General features: G+C 40.6%; 1 protein-coding gene across 1 annotated transcript; it reads left to right on the top strand.

Annotated features, from left to right (window-relative positions):
* The first annotated feature begins 32 nt into the window (after positions 1-32).
* On the top strand, positions 33-16,762 carry NAA20 (N-alpha-acetyltransferase 20, NatB catalytic subunit). The gene is made up of 6 exons (XM_003933159.4): positions 33-192; positions 5,497-5,521; positions 8,702-8,792; positions 10,173-10,308; positions 15,638-15,783; positions 16,234-16,762. Exons 1-6 carry the CDS (start codon positions 140-142, stop codon positions 16,317-16,319), a joined length of 537 nt encoding a protein of 178 aa, XP_003933208.1. The 5' UTR covers positions 33-139; the 3' UTR covers positions 16,320-16,762.
* Positions 16,763-17,410: the final 648 nt, after the last annotated feature.

The following is a 17,410-nucleotide window of genomic DNA, read 5'->3' as shown; positions in this document are numbered from 1 at the left end:
CTGCTGCCATTGCCGAGCAGCTCGTGACCCGGAAGCAGTACCCCGGCCCCTTGGTTCCGCGGCGGCCGCGCTCTGGAAGACTTCCGGCGGAGTGGGCGCAGGGTCTTGGCGTACGGGTTTCGGAAGCGGCGAAGGCGAGATGACCACGCTCCGGGCCTTCACCTGCGACGACCTGTTCCGCTTCAACAACATGTGAGTGAGATGCGCTTAGGGCCAGCCGCTCCTGGCCCGGCCCTGCTTCCCGGCCGCGCCCCCCCTGCTGGACCCCAAACCCAGGCGGGGACCCGCGAGAACCACCCCCGCCGGCCCACAAGGGCGCCTCTCTGGTGTCACAGGGTCCAGGGACGAGTGGACCCGGGGTCGACGCGCGCCGGCCTTGGCGACTTCGGCCAGAGTATTCAAAGTTTGTCTCTGGACCCTGCGAGCCCGTGGGTCCTTGGGGCCGCGCTCGGGCTGCCATTCAGGGTCGCTGTCAGGACGCGCTGTTGCGATGGGGCGAGCCGGGGACGCGGCCTCCAGCCTAGGACCTGCGGTCCTCGCCCAGCTGCTTGCTGGCTGCTGGCTGGGCCGCGCGTCTCCTGGGCAGTGGGCACCGCCGAAGGCCCGGCCGCAAAGGGGACTTGCGAGGGTCGGAAACGGGTCAGCAGCTGCTGGGATGCGCACATGGTGAAGCCCACCTGGTGGCCGTGGTTAAATTGTAGCTAAATGAAATAACGCTGATCACTGTGCTCGCTGCAGCGGATACTGTCTCAGTCGTGGCTGGTGATTGCAAGTTTAGTTACTGTAGCTGCACACTCCGGTGTAGACACCTTTCCTCTGTGAGGTGTCAGGGCAGATCCTAGGGGATGCTCGCTGTGCGCAGAATCCTGGATTCAGTTTCTTTGGATTCGAGTTAAGGCCAGACCTCTGATTTGCAGGTACTATCTTTTTTTTTTAAGAAAACATTTTATGATGAAGATTTTTGAACGTTTAGAGAAGTTGGAGGAGGCCAGGTGCGGTGGCTCACGCCTGTAATCCCAGCACTTTGGGAGGCCGAGGCGGGCGGATCACAAGGTCAAGAGATTGAGACCATCCTGGCCAACATGGTGAAACCCAGTCTCTACTAAAAAATAAAAAAAAAATTAGCTGGGCGTGGTGGCACGTGCCTGTAGTTCCAGCTACCCTGGAGGCTGAGGCAGGAGAATCGCTTGAAGGCAGGAGGCGAAGGTTGCAGTGAGCTGCTGTCTTACCACTGCACTCCAGCCTGACGGCAGAGGGAGACTCCGTCTCAAAAAGAAGAAAAGAAAAGTTGGAGGAATTTCACCATGTGCTTCTATAGACGCTTCTTCTGGATTCTGCAGTTAACATTTTGTTATGCTGGTTATCTGTCTGCCTAACAGTCCTAAATCCATTTAAAAAAAATAAGCCTCCACCATGTGAAACTAAGGAACAAGTGATTCCGATTCAGGTGTGAAGAAGATGGAAAGAGCTGTGGGATGAGATAGCTGGGAACATTTCAGAGTGGGTGAGCCTTGAAGGATGGATGACACATTGGTAAGTGAGGAAGAAGGAAATTCCAGAATAGCGGGGAGTGAAAGTGGGGAAACTTGAAGTGTGGTCAGACAGCTGGGATCACTGTGAATCTAGTGGTTGGGTTCTGTCACTGAGCAGTTAACAGTGCAGTCACTGGAGGGATTTACACTTGATCCTGTGGAAAGAATTTTCTGTTGGGCCAGTCTGGTCTAAGCGTCATAGCTACAGTGACTTGTGTTGAACTCATTTTCCCCTGCACTGTTCTGAGTGCTCATGTCATAATCCAGTTAATCTTTACAACTCTTTGAGGTGCTGTCACCCCCATTTTGTGTATGAGTAAACTGAGGCATGGCAAGAGCAAGTGAATTGGCCCAGGTGCGAGTGAGTAAAGCAAGGAATTTCATCCAAAGAGATTGGCTCTGGAGCAGAGGTTCTGAAAGACTTGGTCCCTGACCACAGGAACCATGTTAGACATGCACATTCCATTTGCAACCCACTGCTCCGAGTGGGTCTTAACCCACCTGGAGCCTCTGGAAAGGCTCACCCCCTCTTTGAAATGTTCCCAGCCATCTCATCCCATAGTTCTTTCTATCCTCCCGACACTTCAGTCAGAACCACTTGGTTCTTAGTTTTCAAATACTGCCCTATTGTTTTAAAAAGTGGATCTAGGATTGACAGATGGGCAGGGAGGGATGGTGAAGCCAGTGTAGCGGAATGTTCACTGTAAAATTCAGGTGATGGATTCAAATTCTTAACCACTGAGCTCTGTGGGCTGTGATGTGATGAGAGCAGGTAAACTGGGCAGGTAAGCCATTTATGAGGCCTTGGCAGTGGCCCAGAGATGATGACAGAGGCTTCAGTTTGGGAGGTGCAGCATGGGAGGTGACAGGATGTCTTGAAGCTTCAGGAAAGGTTAAGGCAGAGCCAGTTTCTCTCATGGAGAACCAGTTTTAACTGAAGATCTAGGAAAGTACAACAGTTTTATATGGAAATGAATAGAAAATACACAGGAACACTTAGCAAGAAAATAGTAGATTTCAGAGAATCATGCGGCCTCTTCAGAATGTGCCAGGAGGGGAGCTCCACTTATTCCCCATTTACTTTTATTTTTTGAGACAGGATCTCGCTCTGTCACCCAGAAAAGGAGTGCAGTGACACAATCATGGCTCTCTGTAGTCTCAACCTCCCAGGCTCAGGCTGTCCTCCTGCCTCAGTCACCTGAGTAGCTGGGACTACAGGCACATGCTGCCACATCCCACCAATTTTTAAAATTTTTTATAGAGACAGGGTCTTGTTTTGTTGCCAAAACTGATCTGGAACTCCCAGGCTCAAGTGATTCTCCCACCTCATCCTCCCAAAGTGCTGGAATTACAGTTGTGAGCCGCTACACCGTGACCCTATTTTTTTCTGTTTTCTTACCTCTTTGATTTTGGTAGAAAACTCTGAGAAAAACTCAGATTAGATGTTGCAGTTGGAATCGAAAGAATCCATGGATGTAGAACACTGCAATTAATTTGACACATATTTTATTCTTGGAAAAATATTTGAGTGCCTACTCTGTGCCAGTGCTAGAGACGTATCAGTGAACAAGATATAAAAATATAGAATGTACATTTTCCCCTCTAAAAACCTTAGTGTATCATAAAATAGCTCAGACTTCATAGAACACCTGAAACAATTTTGGGGACAACCCCAAATCCTGACCCACACCTTGGGAATCACTGGTCTAATACTGTACGGGAAGTCATTTGGAACTTAGCTTCAGTTACAAAGGAAAATAAAAGCAGAGAAGGAAAGTTGGAAGTGAGTGGGTATTCAGCTTCAGTTTGGGTGTTGAGGGAGAGTGCCCTTGAAGAAAGACCTGGGGAAGTTAGGAAATGAGTTACATGAAAACTGGGGGGCAGGGGAGCTTCCAGATAGAGGGAACTGTAAGTGAAGACACCCCTGTTTCAAATAGTAGGTGGGCCTCATGGCTGGAACAGAGAGAGCGTGGGAGGGTAAGGGGTTAACAGCAGAGTTAGAAGGGCAAGGCCTGGAGAGGCCATCAAAAGACTGGGGCTTCTCTGCCAAGTGCACCAGGAAACCCAGGTGGAGGGGCCAGGAAGGCATCTGGGCATGGGCGTCTCAAGATTAGGTCTGAGCTAAAGACAGAAATTTGGGGGTTGACCTAAGTGTAGAAAAAAAGGCTAAGAGGCTGTAAGATGGTGCCATAGGGCATCAAGTGTTCGAGTAAAGGAGACCATGTGGCTCAGTGAGGTGAGAGGAAAACCCCATGGTCTCTGAAGCTGAGTGAAGACATCATTTCAGGCTGTCCCAGGAATGGGAAGCTGTTCAAGAGCAGCTGATGGCCCAGTGCACATATTTGTACATTTCTTCCAGGAAAGAGAACTTGAAGATGCAGATGCAGGAGGGAAAGATAATTGCAGGAGGAGGGTCCCGAGTACTGAGGGGGTCTCTCGCCGCACTTTGTGCCCAGTGCCAGTAGAGCAAGTAGCATATGGGCACAGAAGCCTGTGTGCGTAGGTGTGGTTGGGGGACTTTGGTGAAGGCTTCTTTTTCCTGTTATCTTTTCCTCGGGATGAAATAGGAAGGCCCTGCGATGGCAGGGGTGGAGTGGGGGCATGGGTGGGCAGACAGGAGGAGATAAAGCAGTTGAGAAGTGTGGGAGTGACTCCCTGTGCTGTATTAGTGCAGTGATTCTCAAGGTGCGTGGAAGGGTTTCGGAGTCCCCAAGATTGTTTCAGGTGTTCTGTGAGGTCAGAGCTATTTTCATGAGGTATTAAGGTGTTTCACCTTTTCCACTGTCCTTCCCTCACAAGTACACAGTGGAGCTTCCCAAGATGTGATCTTTCAGCAGCAAGCATAACAAATGCTTGAGAATCCGGTTGTCTTTTAAGCAAGACATTGCAGAATTGTTAAAACAGTGCCATTGTTGTCACTGGATTTTGTTTTGTTTTTGGAAGTATAGTGACTTTTTTGTAAAGTTATTTGTGTTAACATGTAACTGATTTATTATTTTTAAATTTTAAAAAATACATTTTAAATAATAAAATTTAATGTTTAATTTTTTTAAATATTAACATTTTAATATTAAAAAATTTTAAGTGTCAGTAGATATTACCCATATAACCAAAAGTTCTTTGGGTTCCTCAGTAACTTTTTAGTGTAAAGGAGTTCTGAAACCAAAAAGTTTAAAAACTGCTGGACTACAGAAGTGTGTTACTCCTAGCATCGTTACGGATCTCAAAGGAGAATTTTACTAGAAATCGAAACAGTTCAAAAGTAGCTGGATTTGAGCCTGACAAAATAGTGGCTCCATTAATAGAATCGGGAAGTGAGGGGACAGAATGGTTTGGGGACGGAGGAGATGGGTTTTCAGAATGATCATTTGGGAATGGTGTGCTGCGATGTGTTGGTGAGGTGCCCACAGCATCAGAGCCAGGGCGGGAGGCATCTACTAAGAAGGCAAAGGAATGATGGAACGCAAAGGAATGGGGATGGTGGGGATAGGGAGGTAGGAGTGTAAAAGAGGAGCGGGGAGCAAAAACAGAGTGATGGGAGTGACCACGTTTAGAGGGTGGAGTGGAAGAGCAGTTGTCAGGGAAGACAGACACAGGCAGGGAGGATCCACGGAGGATGCTGCAGCGGGTGAGTTTGACCTTCTGTCTCTGCGAGATACATCTCTAGCTGGTCCTCAGTTCTGTTAGCAATTTATTGCCACTTAGAAAATGTGAGATGTAGATTTAATAACTTCAGTTTTAAAGAGGCAGGCAACAGTTAAATGAAAAAATGTATCAACACCTTAATAGCTGCTATGACAACTTATGGCTATTAGGTAGATTAAATCATCTTAGCCCTAAAGTTGGCCTTAACGTTGTCAATTAAGCATGTTTTGTTTTCCTGTGGCATATTACTGTTTAGCAGGCTTATTTAAACTGGTTATTGTAAATGCTGCTTACTATTGATGTTTTTCATTTCTTTCAGTAACTTGGATCCACTTACAGAAACTGTATCCTTTTTTTTAAAAAAAAAAAAAAAAGCTGAATGCAGATTTACTGAGAGTAAAGAAAATAGACAAAAGGAAAACACAGATGAGTACTGAAAAATTAAAAAACTTGTACATCAGGGAACATCATAAGCAACACTGAAAGCAATTTTTAAAAATGAAACTGAGAACAAGGGTTGTCTTAGATCTGCTGACAAACTGTTAATATCATGACCTCGTGCAAATCTGTAACGTCATAGCTCTCCTGCCAGCCTTACCTCTCAGGAGTCAGAAAGCACAGTGACTTCAGCAAGGTGGCTTCATCTCTCTAGTGTAGACAAAGTCTGGAGATAAGCAGTCCCAGGCAGGTGATGGTTCCATGAAGACACCAACAGCCAGGCCCTTTGCAGTTTAAGCACTGGACTACTCCCAGGGTGGCCTTAATCTTGTTCCAGAGGCTGCCAGAGCAAACAGCATCATAACCGTTGTTTCCAGCGGCAGAATCAAAACGGGAAGATGAGAGTGTTCTTCCCTTTTAAGAGTACATTTGGGAAATGCTGCGCAGCCCCCGCTCTGTTTCATTGACCAGCACAGCACCTGTTTCATGCTCCACCGAATCCTATCTAGAGTCCAGAAATGTGCCCCGCTTTATAAACTGGGACTTGTTACTAAAGTGAATAGAGGATTTAAAGTAACAATTAGCAGTGTTTATCGTGGTCCCAATAGAAAAATGGGGCAAAGATGTGAAGATAGGGGACTATGGTTATGGTGTTTTAACAGATAACCCCACATCTCCAGTGGCTTACAACAGAAAGTTCAGATTCTGGGTTATGTTCTGTGTCTGCTGTAGGTGGGTAGGAGGGTTCTGCTAACTGGTAATTTACCAAAAGAGGGCATATAGGAGCTTAACAAGGTGTTAAGAGTTCAGTCTCACCAGTCAAAAGACATAAAACCAAAATGAGATGCCATATTTTATTTATCACATCAACCAAGATTTTAAAAAATGATGAACCCCAGTGCTGATGATGGTGAGGTGAGAGGAACATTCTCATAAATTGCCAGTGACAGTATAAATTGCAATTATCTTTCTGGAAGGCATTTTAGAAATAGTAATTCCATTTCCTGAAAACTGAAAATAAGAAGAAATAGAAGCAGTTTGTCAGTGGTTGACAAAATAAAGCCCGTAGGCTAAATCTGGCCCACTGCCCATTTTTGTAAATAAAATTTCATTGGGACACATCATGCTGATTAATTTATATTTTGTCTGTGGCTTTTGCAGTTTGAGTAGTTCCAGCAGGGACTTTGTATGGCCCACAAAGCCTAGGATGTTTACTATTTGCTTTTACAGAAAAAGTTTGCTAACCCCTGAGTTATACCATTACAAAAATTATTTATTGCAAGGGAGTTACTCAGCATTTGGAATAACATTCACATACAACAAACAGGAGATGGTTAAGTAAATTAAGCTGTACTGAAGAAGGATTTCAAACATTTTTTTGAGAAATTGGAAATGACCCAGGTGTCCATTGTCAGGATACAGGCTATTTAAGTTGTCTCTTCACATAAGGAAATACGATACAGCAGTAAAAATTAACTTACAGGTACAGGCAGCAACAGGACTACATACCAGAAACAAAACTGAATGGGAAAAGCAAAAAGTCTCCAAAGTGTTCATCTGTATTTTTAAAATTATGACTAACAATATCACCACTTAAAGATTTTTTGAAGAATTTTGAATGACAAAAATTTCACTATATAGGAAGGGAATATTTTAGAATTCAAATCTGCTTATATGGTGTGCTTCCAGTGACATTTAAAATTGACAGTGAAAGTCCCATAATCCAGGAGAGCCCATATTTGAAAGTAACCTTTAAGGTCCTAGAGGTAGATGGCAGGGAGGGGTGTCTGGAGCTCCTCTGTTAGCCAACGGAGAGATGGTTGTGGGGTATGTTAGTGGCTGCCTGGCAGGAAGACTGGCTGGCCTGCCATGTTAAGGGTTATATTTGAGGAGTACTCAAAATAATGATGGTCCTTCAGAGGAGATTTTGAAGAATTTCGCACCGAACAGGTTTTCCAGGAACTTAAAAAAATACGTGTATGTATTGATCGTGTCCTCCTATAAATTGCATCAGAAAGTTTATACTAACAAGAAATAATTTTCATCCATTAAAGTACAGAGTAAAAAGAAGAGAAATGTAGGAATGAGTACATGACAGTAAGGACATCCCAAGGTTGAAGAGTTAAGTCATGAGCAAATTATTCAGGCATTTACTGTTAACATAGTTGATCCCTTAAGTCATCTTTTATCTATATTACTAAAAAGTGCCGGATTTGAATCAGTGGAGAGAAAAAACTGGATAATTAAGTTGCCTCTGGAAGGACTTAGGTCGTAAAGTTATTTTCACAGTCTCATAGCTGAAGTCAAAGTAGGAGCTAGCCATTAATTTTTCAATGCAATTACATAAGCATCAATGTATTGAACATCTACTATGTAACACGCACCAGGGATAGAGGGAACATGACATTCATAGAATAAGAGGAGGCAGACCACAAACACATAATATCAGGTGATTATAAATGCAGAGACTTAGATATGGTATGGTCAGTAGGGAAGTAGACTGTAGAACTTTGGGGTTCTGATTCTCTGCTTTCTATTAGACAATGCTATCTCCATTCCAGACTCGAGGCTATATGTCCAGGCAATTTTGTTAAAAATCAGTGGTAACCTGGGCCGGGCGCGGTGGCTTAAGCCTGTAATCCCAGCACTTTGGGAGGCCGAGGCGGGTGGATCACGAGGTCGAGAGATCGAGACCATCCTGGTCAACATGGTGAAACCCCGTCTCTACTAAAAATACAAAAAACTAGCTGGGCGTGGTGGTGCGTGCCTGTAATCCCAGCTACTTAGGAGGCTGAGGCAGGAGAATTGCCTGAGCCCAGGAGGCGGAGGTTGCAGTGAGCCGAGACCGCGCCATTGCACTCCAGCCTGGGTAACAAGAGCGAAACTCCGTCTCAAAAAAAAAAAAAAAAATCAGTGGTAACCTAAATATTTTATCTAATGGTATGTATGATTATAGGACTTTACATAGAGCTGGGGATAATGTTAACAGTATGCTTTTTAAAGGAAACGTTTTATTTTTTGCGATATCCCTTAATGAAGAACTTTCTACTGTCCATTACTTTTCACACTCCTTAACAGCACTCTAGTATGGGATTCCTTTTTACCTACAGTACCTTGCCCACTGGCCAGAGTATTTCATTGTTGCAGAGGCACCTGGTGGAGAATTAATGGGTTATAGTAAGTATAATACCATTAGTATTCTGTGGAGTAGGTAAAGATTTTAATATAGGTTTCAAGTGATTGCTTTAGACTGAAGAATTAGAATATAACCATGATGCTTGTAATTTTATTTCCTCTTCAACAATTCAACAATGTACTGATCTCTTCTCTGTTTTGGGCATGGTGCTAGGCCCAGGTGATAATAGCAGTGAACCAGAAAGACATGGTTTTAGTCTTCTTAAATCTTTCATTCTCAAAAAAAAAAAAAAAAAAAAAAAAAAAAAAATTCATTCTGAGGCCAGTACAGTGACTCACACCTGTAATCCCAGCACTTTGGGAGGCCGAGGCAAGTGGATCCTTTGAGGTCGGTAGTTTGAGATCAGCCTGGCCAACATGGTGAAAGCCCGCCTCTACTAAAAATACAAAAAATTAGCCAGGTGTGGTGTTGCGCGCCTGTAATCCTAGCTACTCAGAAGGCTGAGACAGGAGAATCGCTTGAACCCAGGAGGCAGAATTTGCAATGAGCTGGAGACACCACTGCTCTCCAGTCTGGGTGACACACAGTGAGACTCCTGTCTCCAAAAAAAAAAAAAAATCTTTCATTCTATACTTTTGTTAAATTTCTACAAGGTTTATTTAGTACATAATGCAGGCATCATAGCATCTTCGCTGAATTAGCAGCATTACTAACAAAACCTTTAGCTCTGAACTGCATATGTACCTCTACATGTACCCACACGTATCCACACCCATATGAATGTAGATATTTAAAAAAATACGTACTCTGGTTCTTTGTTCAAAATTAGTTGTGTTTTAAGTCTATCATTCCTTTTTAACTTGTTCTAATTCTGATTTTAGAATTAGAACAAGTTAAACACTGTATGTCTAGAACACATATAGTGTTAAATTTGCAAGTGAATTTCAAATAAAAGCACTAACTGTTAAGCTGGTGGATGACTTCAGGTAGTACTTAAAAATTAAAACTTGGAGGCCGGGCGCAGTGGCTCACGCCTATAATCCCAGCACTTTGGGAGGCCGAGGCAGGTGGATCACGAAGTCAAGAGATCAAGACCATACTGGTCAACATGGTGAAACCCCGTCTCTACTAAAAATGCAAAAATTAGCTGGGCATGGTGGCACGTGCCTGTAGTCCCAGCTACTCGGGAGGCTGAGGCAGGAGAATTGCCTGAACCCAGGAGGCGGAGGTTGCAGTGAGCCAAGATCGCGCCATTGCACTCCAGCCTGGGTCACAAGAGTGAAACTCCATCTCAAAAAAAGGAAAAAGAAAAAAACTTGGTTATTAGTTTCCTTTGTAATAAAAATGTACTGAACAGTAATTCTATAATTATGTGTGAATCACTGTCTAGTTACTGAATGTGATTTTTTTGTTGTTGGCAGTTATGGGTAAAGCAGAAGGCTCAGTAGCTAGGGAAGAATGGCATGGGCACGTCACAGCTCTGTCTGTTGCCCCAGAATTTCGACGCCTTGGTTTGGCTGCTAAACTTATGGAGTTACTAGAGGAGATTTCAGAGAGGTGAGATTCGGTTTTTCAAATACACTTAGTGATTTGTGGACCCTTAACCATTTTCTTCCCTTCAGACTGAATAACTGTCATCCTTTATAGTTTACAGGAATTTCATCTTCTTCCACCTCCAATGGTCCTTACAAAAATTCTGTCACATAGTCAAAATGGTATTGTTTCTATTTTGCCATTGAGGAAATTAAGGCAAAGTGTTGCAGTGACCTGCTGTAGGCCTATAAGCCGAGGAATTGGTGGAATCAGTTCCAAAGGCTAGCGCTCAAGCTTTCTTTTAGTGTTCCCGCCACTGTGGCACACATTCCTAACATCTGTTAACATTGCCTTGGCATTAGAATAAACTTTTAACAGTGCACCTCGGCTAAAAGAAAATAGTTCAGTTTTAAGTAGTTATATTCTAAATGAAAGTATATATAGCCTAACAGCTAATACCCATTTTAAAAAACTTGTAAGAAAATATATTTTTATTTCATTCTTAAATAACTGTGGCTAGCTAGTAATGGGATGTGTGCACCTGTTGGACACTGAATGACTTGACACAACCACCTGCATTCCTGCTTTACGTTGATTTTCATCTAGTATTTTTTTTAGTCACAACAGCTGCCAGAAACTCAGCTTCATAGAAATATTACGTCATTAAGAGGCAGGTAGCATGATCTAATGTTGAATTTGTGAACCACTTCAAACTAGTTTGCCAGTATCTGACATGTAAGGTTTTGCTGTTTTCCCTGAACATTTCAAATATCCTTTCGTGGCTGTATGAGTTTGAGACACTTTACGGCACCTCAGTACACAGTTTGGGAACATGGCATCTTTTTTTTTTTTTTTTTTTTTAAGAGAAGTGTAGTATATATCAAACCGCTTCATTATTTGCAGTAAAAGTAATACAATAAATAAAAGAGAAAGCCCCCCCCCATCTTCATTCTAGAAGAGATATGTGTATATAAGCCTGACCTGTTGTCAGGCTGCCATTTCTTTCTCCACTGTAACTACCTAAAAGTGTGGTGAGAAAGAGAATAGTTGCTGAGGAGGGTTCTTGAGCTTAATTTCCACTTAGTTATTAGATTTAATAAAGGCAAGTTTTAAAGAAGTAACTGGCCTAACAAAGGCTTCAAGCCAAACTACAGGCAAAAGGAGCTCAGACTCATTCAGAGAAGAGAAGAAATTGTATTAGCTGAAAAAGAAGCCATAGCTAATGTTGAAGATTTTTAAAAGTTCTCCCTAGACCAAACAAAGGAAGAAAATTTTTAGCATGATTATAGTTCACACACATTTATTAATGGCATTATGTTGGGAAAAAAAGTATTTGGCATTATTGTATAGTGAACAGAGATTTAGAAAGTGGGTTGTTGAGTGAGACCACATGGACACAGGGAGGGGAACAACACATACAGGGGCCTGTCGGGGGATGGGGTGTTGGGGAGGGACAGCATTAGGAGAAATACCTAATGTAGATGACAGGTTGATGTGTGCAGCAAACCACCATGGCACAAGTATACCTATGTAACAGACCTCCACGTTCTGCACATGTATCCCAGAACTTAAAGTATTAAAAACAAAAAACAGTGAGTTGTAACTACCCATGACCTTGCACATATAATTTAAGGTGTTTATATGATAGATTCTTTTTCTGAGTAGAAAACCACTAAGCTGTCTTCCTTTCCAGTTTCTAAGCCTTCATTTTTTAGAATAGTTGCTAAGATTTAAGTAATCTTTATTTGTAGGGGTATGTATACGTATACCCATACGTAATGCATATATACATACTTATATACATTATATACATGTATACATAATATACACATTAAAAATAGAAACCAAACAAATAGAGAAGAAAAATTGAATGATAGAAATCAATCCCAAAGAAGAGAAAAAGGAAACTAAACCAGCAGAACAAAATGCATGAAATAAAATGATAGCCAACAATCCAAATGTTGTAAGTAGAACAGTAAATGTTAATGGACTTAAGAGTTAATTTATTATTATTTTTGAGACAGGGTCTTGCTGTGTTGGAGTGCAGTGGCATGATCTTGTCTCATTGTTACCTCTGCTTTCCAGGCTCAAACGATTTTCATGCCTCAGCCTCCAATTAGTTGGGATTACAGGCACCCACCATTATGCCCAGCCGGCCACGATGACTCTATTTAAAAGACAAAGGCTGTATTCTCTTTACAGGAAATATGTGTAAAATATGTTAAAATATTTTTAATAAATACAGAAAGATTGAAAGTGAATTTTTAAATTACCTTATAAATTCTAACCAAAATAAAGTTAGAACACTTATTAGTAATAGTTAAATTATAGTTGAATAATTATTACCAGCATAAAAAAGGGTCACTGCATATTGATAAAATATTTAATCAAGGAAATAAGGCTGGTTGTGGTGGTTCATGCCTGTAATTCCAGCACTTTGGGAGGCCGGGGCAGGTGGATCATTTGATATCCAGAGTTCAGACCAGCTTGACTAACATGGTGAAATCTTGACTTGACTAAAAATACCAAAATTAGCCAGGCATCGTGACACATGACTGTAATCCCAGCTACTTAGGAGGCTGAGGCGGGAGAATTGCTTGAACCTGGGAGGTAGAGGTTACAGCGAGCCAAGATCACATCACTGCTCTCCAGTTTGGATGCCAGAGCAAAACTGTCTTCAAACAAAAAAAGCAATTAAAAATGGTATATACCTAGTGACATCATTTCAAAGTAAAAATGCACAAATTGACAAAACTACAAGGAGAAATAGACAAATAATTATGCTAATGGGAGATTTAAACATGCTTCTTTCTAACTGATAGAACAATGTGATAGAAATTCGTTAAGGATATAGAACAAGACTTAGCGTTTTCTTCTAGGTCAGATAGTAAATATTCAGGCATTACAGGCCAGCTCAAGTCTTGGTTACACAGGCTTTTTTTTTTTTTTTTTTTTTTTTAAAACAACCATTGCAAAAAAAGATTCTTAGCTTGAAGGCAGTACAAAAACAGGTTGTCAGCCAACCTCTGCCCTAAAGAATTTCAATCAGTAGCGCAAAATCTTTTCACAAAGAAAGCTCTGGCCAACTTTACCAAACATTTAAGAAACAATGACTGCAGGGTCACTTTTACTCAAAACTGTTTTGCACAAACCAAAAAAGGGAACATTCTTCAACTTTTTTTTAAGACCAGGATAACCCTGATAACAATACTTGACAAAATACAGGAAAGGAAAATTTGAGGAAGATCTCATTCAGATGCAAAATCCCAGAAAAGTAATTAGCAAAATGGATTTGGGACTACGTAAATAGGATGACACATCAGGAACAAGGTGGTTTCAACTTCACATTAAAGGAGAACACTTGTTACTTTAGTAAATGTGGTAAACTTGATAAAATCCAATATTCGTTCTTGATAAAAACTGTTAACAAACTAGGAAATAGAAGGGGGGAACTTCCTGAATTTGAAAAATATCTACAAGAAATCTGTAGTAAATATATTTAGTAGTGATACATTGCATACTTTTTTGAGATCAGGGACAAGTTAGTCCCGCTTCAGTAATTTACTGGAAATTCTAGACAGCACAGGAAAGTGGGAAAAATAAAGATACTAGGATTGAGAGGAAACAAAACTTATTTTACAGATACGATTACACAAATATAAAATCCACAAGAATCTATAAATAAATGTTTAGAATTCATAAAAGGTAGGCAAAGTTGTTGGATATAAAGTCAGTATAAAAATCGTGTGTGTATGTGTATAAAAACAGTAAAATTTAGAAAAAGATGCCATGACATGAAAAAACATTTAAGTACTTAAGAAGAATCTAGCAAGTGCTATGCAAGACCTCTCTGACATTTTTAAAACTTTTTTGAGGGATCTTAAAGAAGCCCTGATAAGTGGAGCAATGAACTATCACTGGATTAGAGGATACGGTTCCAATGTAATTGCAGTCAAACTCCCAAGTATTGTTTATAGAACTTCTTAAGAGCAAAAAAGAGGTAAGATATTCTTGAGCAACAACAAAAATGGGTGATGTTCCCCTTCAGCTATCAGAGTGTAAGGAGTGAGTCTGTATCTTAGTGCTGTAGTTATCTTGAGCAGTGCTACAGAATTTGAGAAACAGACTCAAGAATATGTGGACTTTAACATACCACAGAGGAGGCATTGCACATCAGTAGTATGAAGAAGATAGACTTTTCAGTAAAGGTGGCTGGGCAATTGGGTGTCCCTATCGGAAAAAAAAGTTTCTCAGATTACCACTATTCCACACACAGATCAACTCCAGACTTACTAAAAACCTAGATGTGAAAAGCAAAACTAAGAAGTCTTTTGAATATAATATGAGAGAGTGTCTCTGTGGCCCCAGTGTAGAAGAACTTTTTAAACAGGATAAAAAGTACTAACTAAAGGAAAGATGCATATATTCAACTTCACTGAAGTGAAGTAACTTTTTAAATCAAAAGATACCATAAGGATAATGACAAGACAAACTACAAATTGGAAAAACATATTTGCAAAGACATTACACAGTATTGAATATTCAGAAAACATAGAAAACTGAAGCGGGGGGAAGATTTAAGTACTGTACAGAAGGAGAAATCTAAATGGCCAATCAACAAATACATTCAGCATTGTTAGTAATTGGAAATACAAATTAAAATCTGAGATACAGTTACACCGTAAGATGGGCAAAAATAGAAACATCTGATGCACAAAGCCTTGCTACTGTGGAATGAAGGCTTACTTGCTTCTGTGCAAGTGTGAGTTGGTACAAGCCAGTTGGAAAAAGTTTGGCATTAACTAATGAAGTTGTACCCTGTGACACAACAATGAGACTCCTAGGTATAGACCTTACATCAGACGTTCAACAGAAGTATTCATAGGACCATCGTTGGTAATAGTAAAAGCCAGAAACGTTTATCAGCAGGACCATGAATGGCTTGTGGTGGACAAGCCCAGCCACTCTTGAAGCTGACTCTTAACAACATTGACTGAGAGAAGCAAAAGACAAAAGAATGTATGGTTCCATGTATATAAAGTTCATAAACAGGAGAAACTCTAATAGGTAGTGAATCTGCAGAACAATTGCCTTTATCTTTTAAGAAAACGTGTCATAGCTTTTGAAATACTAGCATGCAAACATAAAGTCGTCTTCAAAGTAATTGTCATAAATCCTAAGTAATATAAATTTCTATTACCATGTAATCAGCTGCGATGTCTTATTACTGCCATTCTGAGTAGTAGTCAAAGCAAGGTAAAAACACACGTTTTAAAAAATACGTATCTCTTACTTTCTAGGGTTTCCCACATTCTAACATTTTCCTTTTTTTTTTTTTTTTTTTTTTTTAAAGAAAGGGTGGTTTTTTTGTCGATCTCTTTGTAAGAGTATCTAACCAAGTTGCAGTCAACATGTACAAGCAATTGGGCTACAGTGTATACAGGACAGTCATAGAGTACTATTCAGCCAGCAACGGGGAGCCTGATGAGGACGCTTATGGTAAGCTCCCTTCCATGGCACTATCCTCACGAAGTCGTCAAAATAGTTACATTCATTCTACAGATTGTAGTATTTGGTTATTTTAATAAATGTAGAAGAATCATACTTTAATATTTAAATCTCCCTCAACCTACATTTATGAACCTATTAGTAGTAGTAATTAACTTACCTACTAACCAGTGGTTAATTTCTATACATTACTGTTTTACTATGTTATGGACATGTTATTTTACTAACAAGAAAGAACATGTATTGTGAGCTGAATCCTGAGTGGGGTTTGGTTAGCATCTGGTATACTTGGCAATTGGGAGACTCATTTCTAAGTATACTTTGCTTAGAATCTGATGGAAGTGGGGGTAGAGGATAAACCTCTTATGGGAACTTCACCTATACACTTTAAATTTGATATAATACATTTGGGTGTTTATATTAAACTTTGCTGCTTTACAGATATGAGGAAAGCACTTTCCAGGGACACAGAGAAGAAATCCATCATACCATTACCTCATCCTGTGAGGCCTGAAGACATTGAATAACCCTGGGCAGTGGTTCTTAGGCAGATACTCTAGATGCTTTATGGACAATATTATTTTCATTGGATGATTCTGGAGCTCTATTAGGAGAAAATTAATCATTTTAGGTCTTAACGATTCAAGAAAATACAGGTTATCAATTTATTTTAAATCCCATTGTTTCCAGTTAGCAGTATCATACCTATGAAAGCTGTTCACTGTAACAAAATTCAAGTGAAAAGGCACCTAGGTCAGAAGGAAACATAACCACTGTTATGGTTCATAATAGTCACTATGTGTATGCTAGGGAAAAGACTTGTTCCTGTCTCCTCCTAAATGCTGTGCCTGAGAACCACTGCTGCATATATTTGTTTTTAAATTTTGTATTGAACTGTTAATTGAAGCTTTAAAAGCATATATGAAATGTATAAATCTAAGATGTATAATAAAACACATTGTTGACTGTATGAATGTTTTCTGGAAGTTTGTTATTCATTTGTAAAACTGAAACAGTTGTAATCCCAGTACTTTGGGAGGTAAAGTTAGGCTGATTGCTTGAGGTCAGGAGTTCGAGACCAGCCTGGCCAAAACCTATACTAAAAATACCATCTATACTAAAAAATACAAAAATTAGCCAGGCATCCCAGCTACACAGAAGCTGAAGCACAGCATTGCTTGAACCCTGGAGGTGGAGGTTGCAGTGAGCTGGAGACCATGCCACTGCACTCCAGTCGGCAACAAGAGTGAGACCCAGCCTCAAAAAAAACAAAACAAAAACAAAAACCTAAATCAGGATTGTGAAAGGTCATCATTTAGGATATGTTGTTTAATTAAATTGTGACTTCCATATGTAGTATTTTTAAAATGTACATTTGAAGCATTCACTGCCCAGCATACTTAAGAGTTCCCTTCTTATCGTTTAGTAAATTCTTCCCAGTCACCTGCATTCATACTGTTAGTCCTAGAGCTTTTCTTCTCTTCACAATGCTTTGCTTAAATCTTGCCCTTATTAAAAAAAGAAAAAAGAAAAAAGCTGTTGAGGTTGTTTTATTTTTAGAGAGGAAAAAGAATTCCTTATCTGTAGTGTCATCCTCTATAATATGTGAAAATATCCA

This window comes from Saimiri boliviensis, chromosome 9 (assembly GCF_048565385.1).
Source record: "Saimiri boliviensis isolate mSaiBol1 chromosome 9, mSaiBol1.pri, whole genome shotgun sequence".
Lineage (NCBI taxonomy): Eukaryota > Metazoa > Chordata > Mammalia > Primates > Cebidae > Saimiri > Saimiri boliviensis.
This window is presented reverse-complemented; position numbering and strand designations above follow the sequence as displayed.

Coding starts and splice junctions, on each gene's coding strand:
- NAA20 (XM_003933159.4), top strand. CDS start 140: ATGACCACGCTCCGGGCCTTCACCTGCGACGACCTGTTCCGCTTCAAC. Junction 8,793..10,172: donor TGGAGAATTAATGGGTTATA/GTAAGTATAATA, acceptor TGTTGTTGGCAG/TTATGGGTAAAGCAGAAGGC. Junction 10,309..15,637: donor CTAGAGGAGATTTCAGAGAG/GTGAGATTCGGT, acceptor TTTTTTTTAAAG/AAAGGGTGGTTTTTTTGTCG.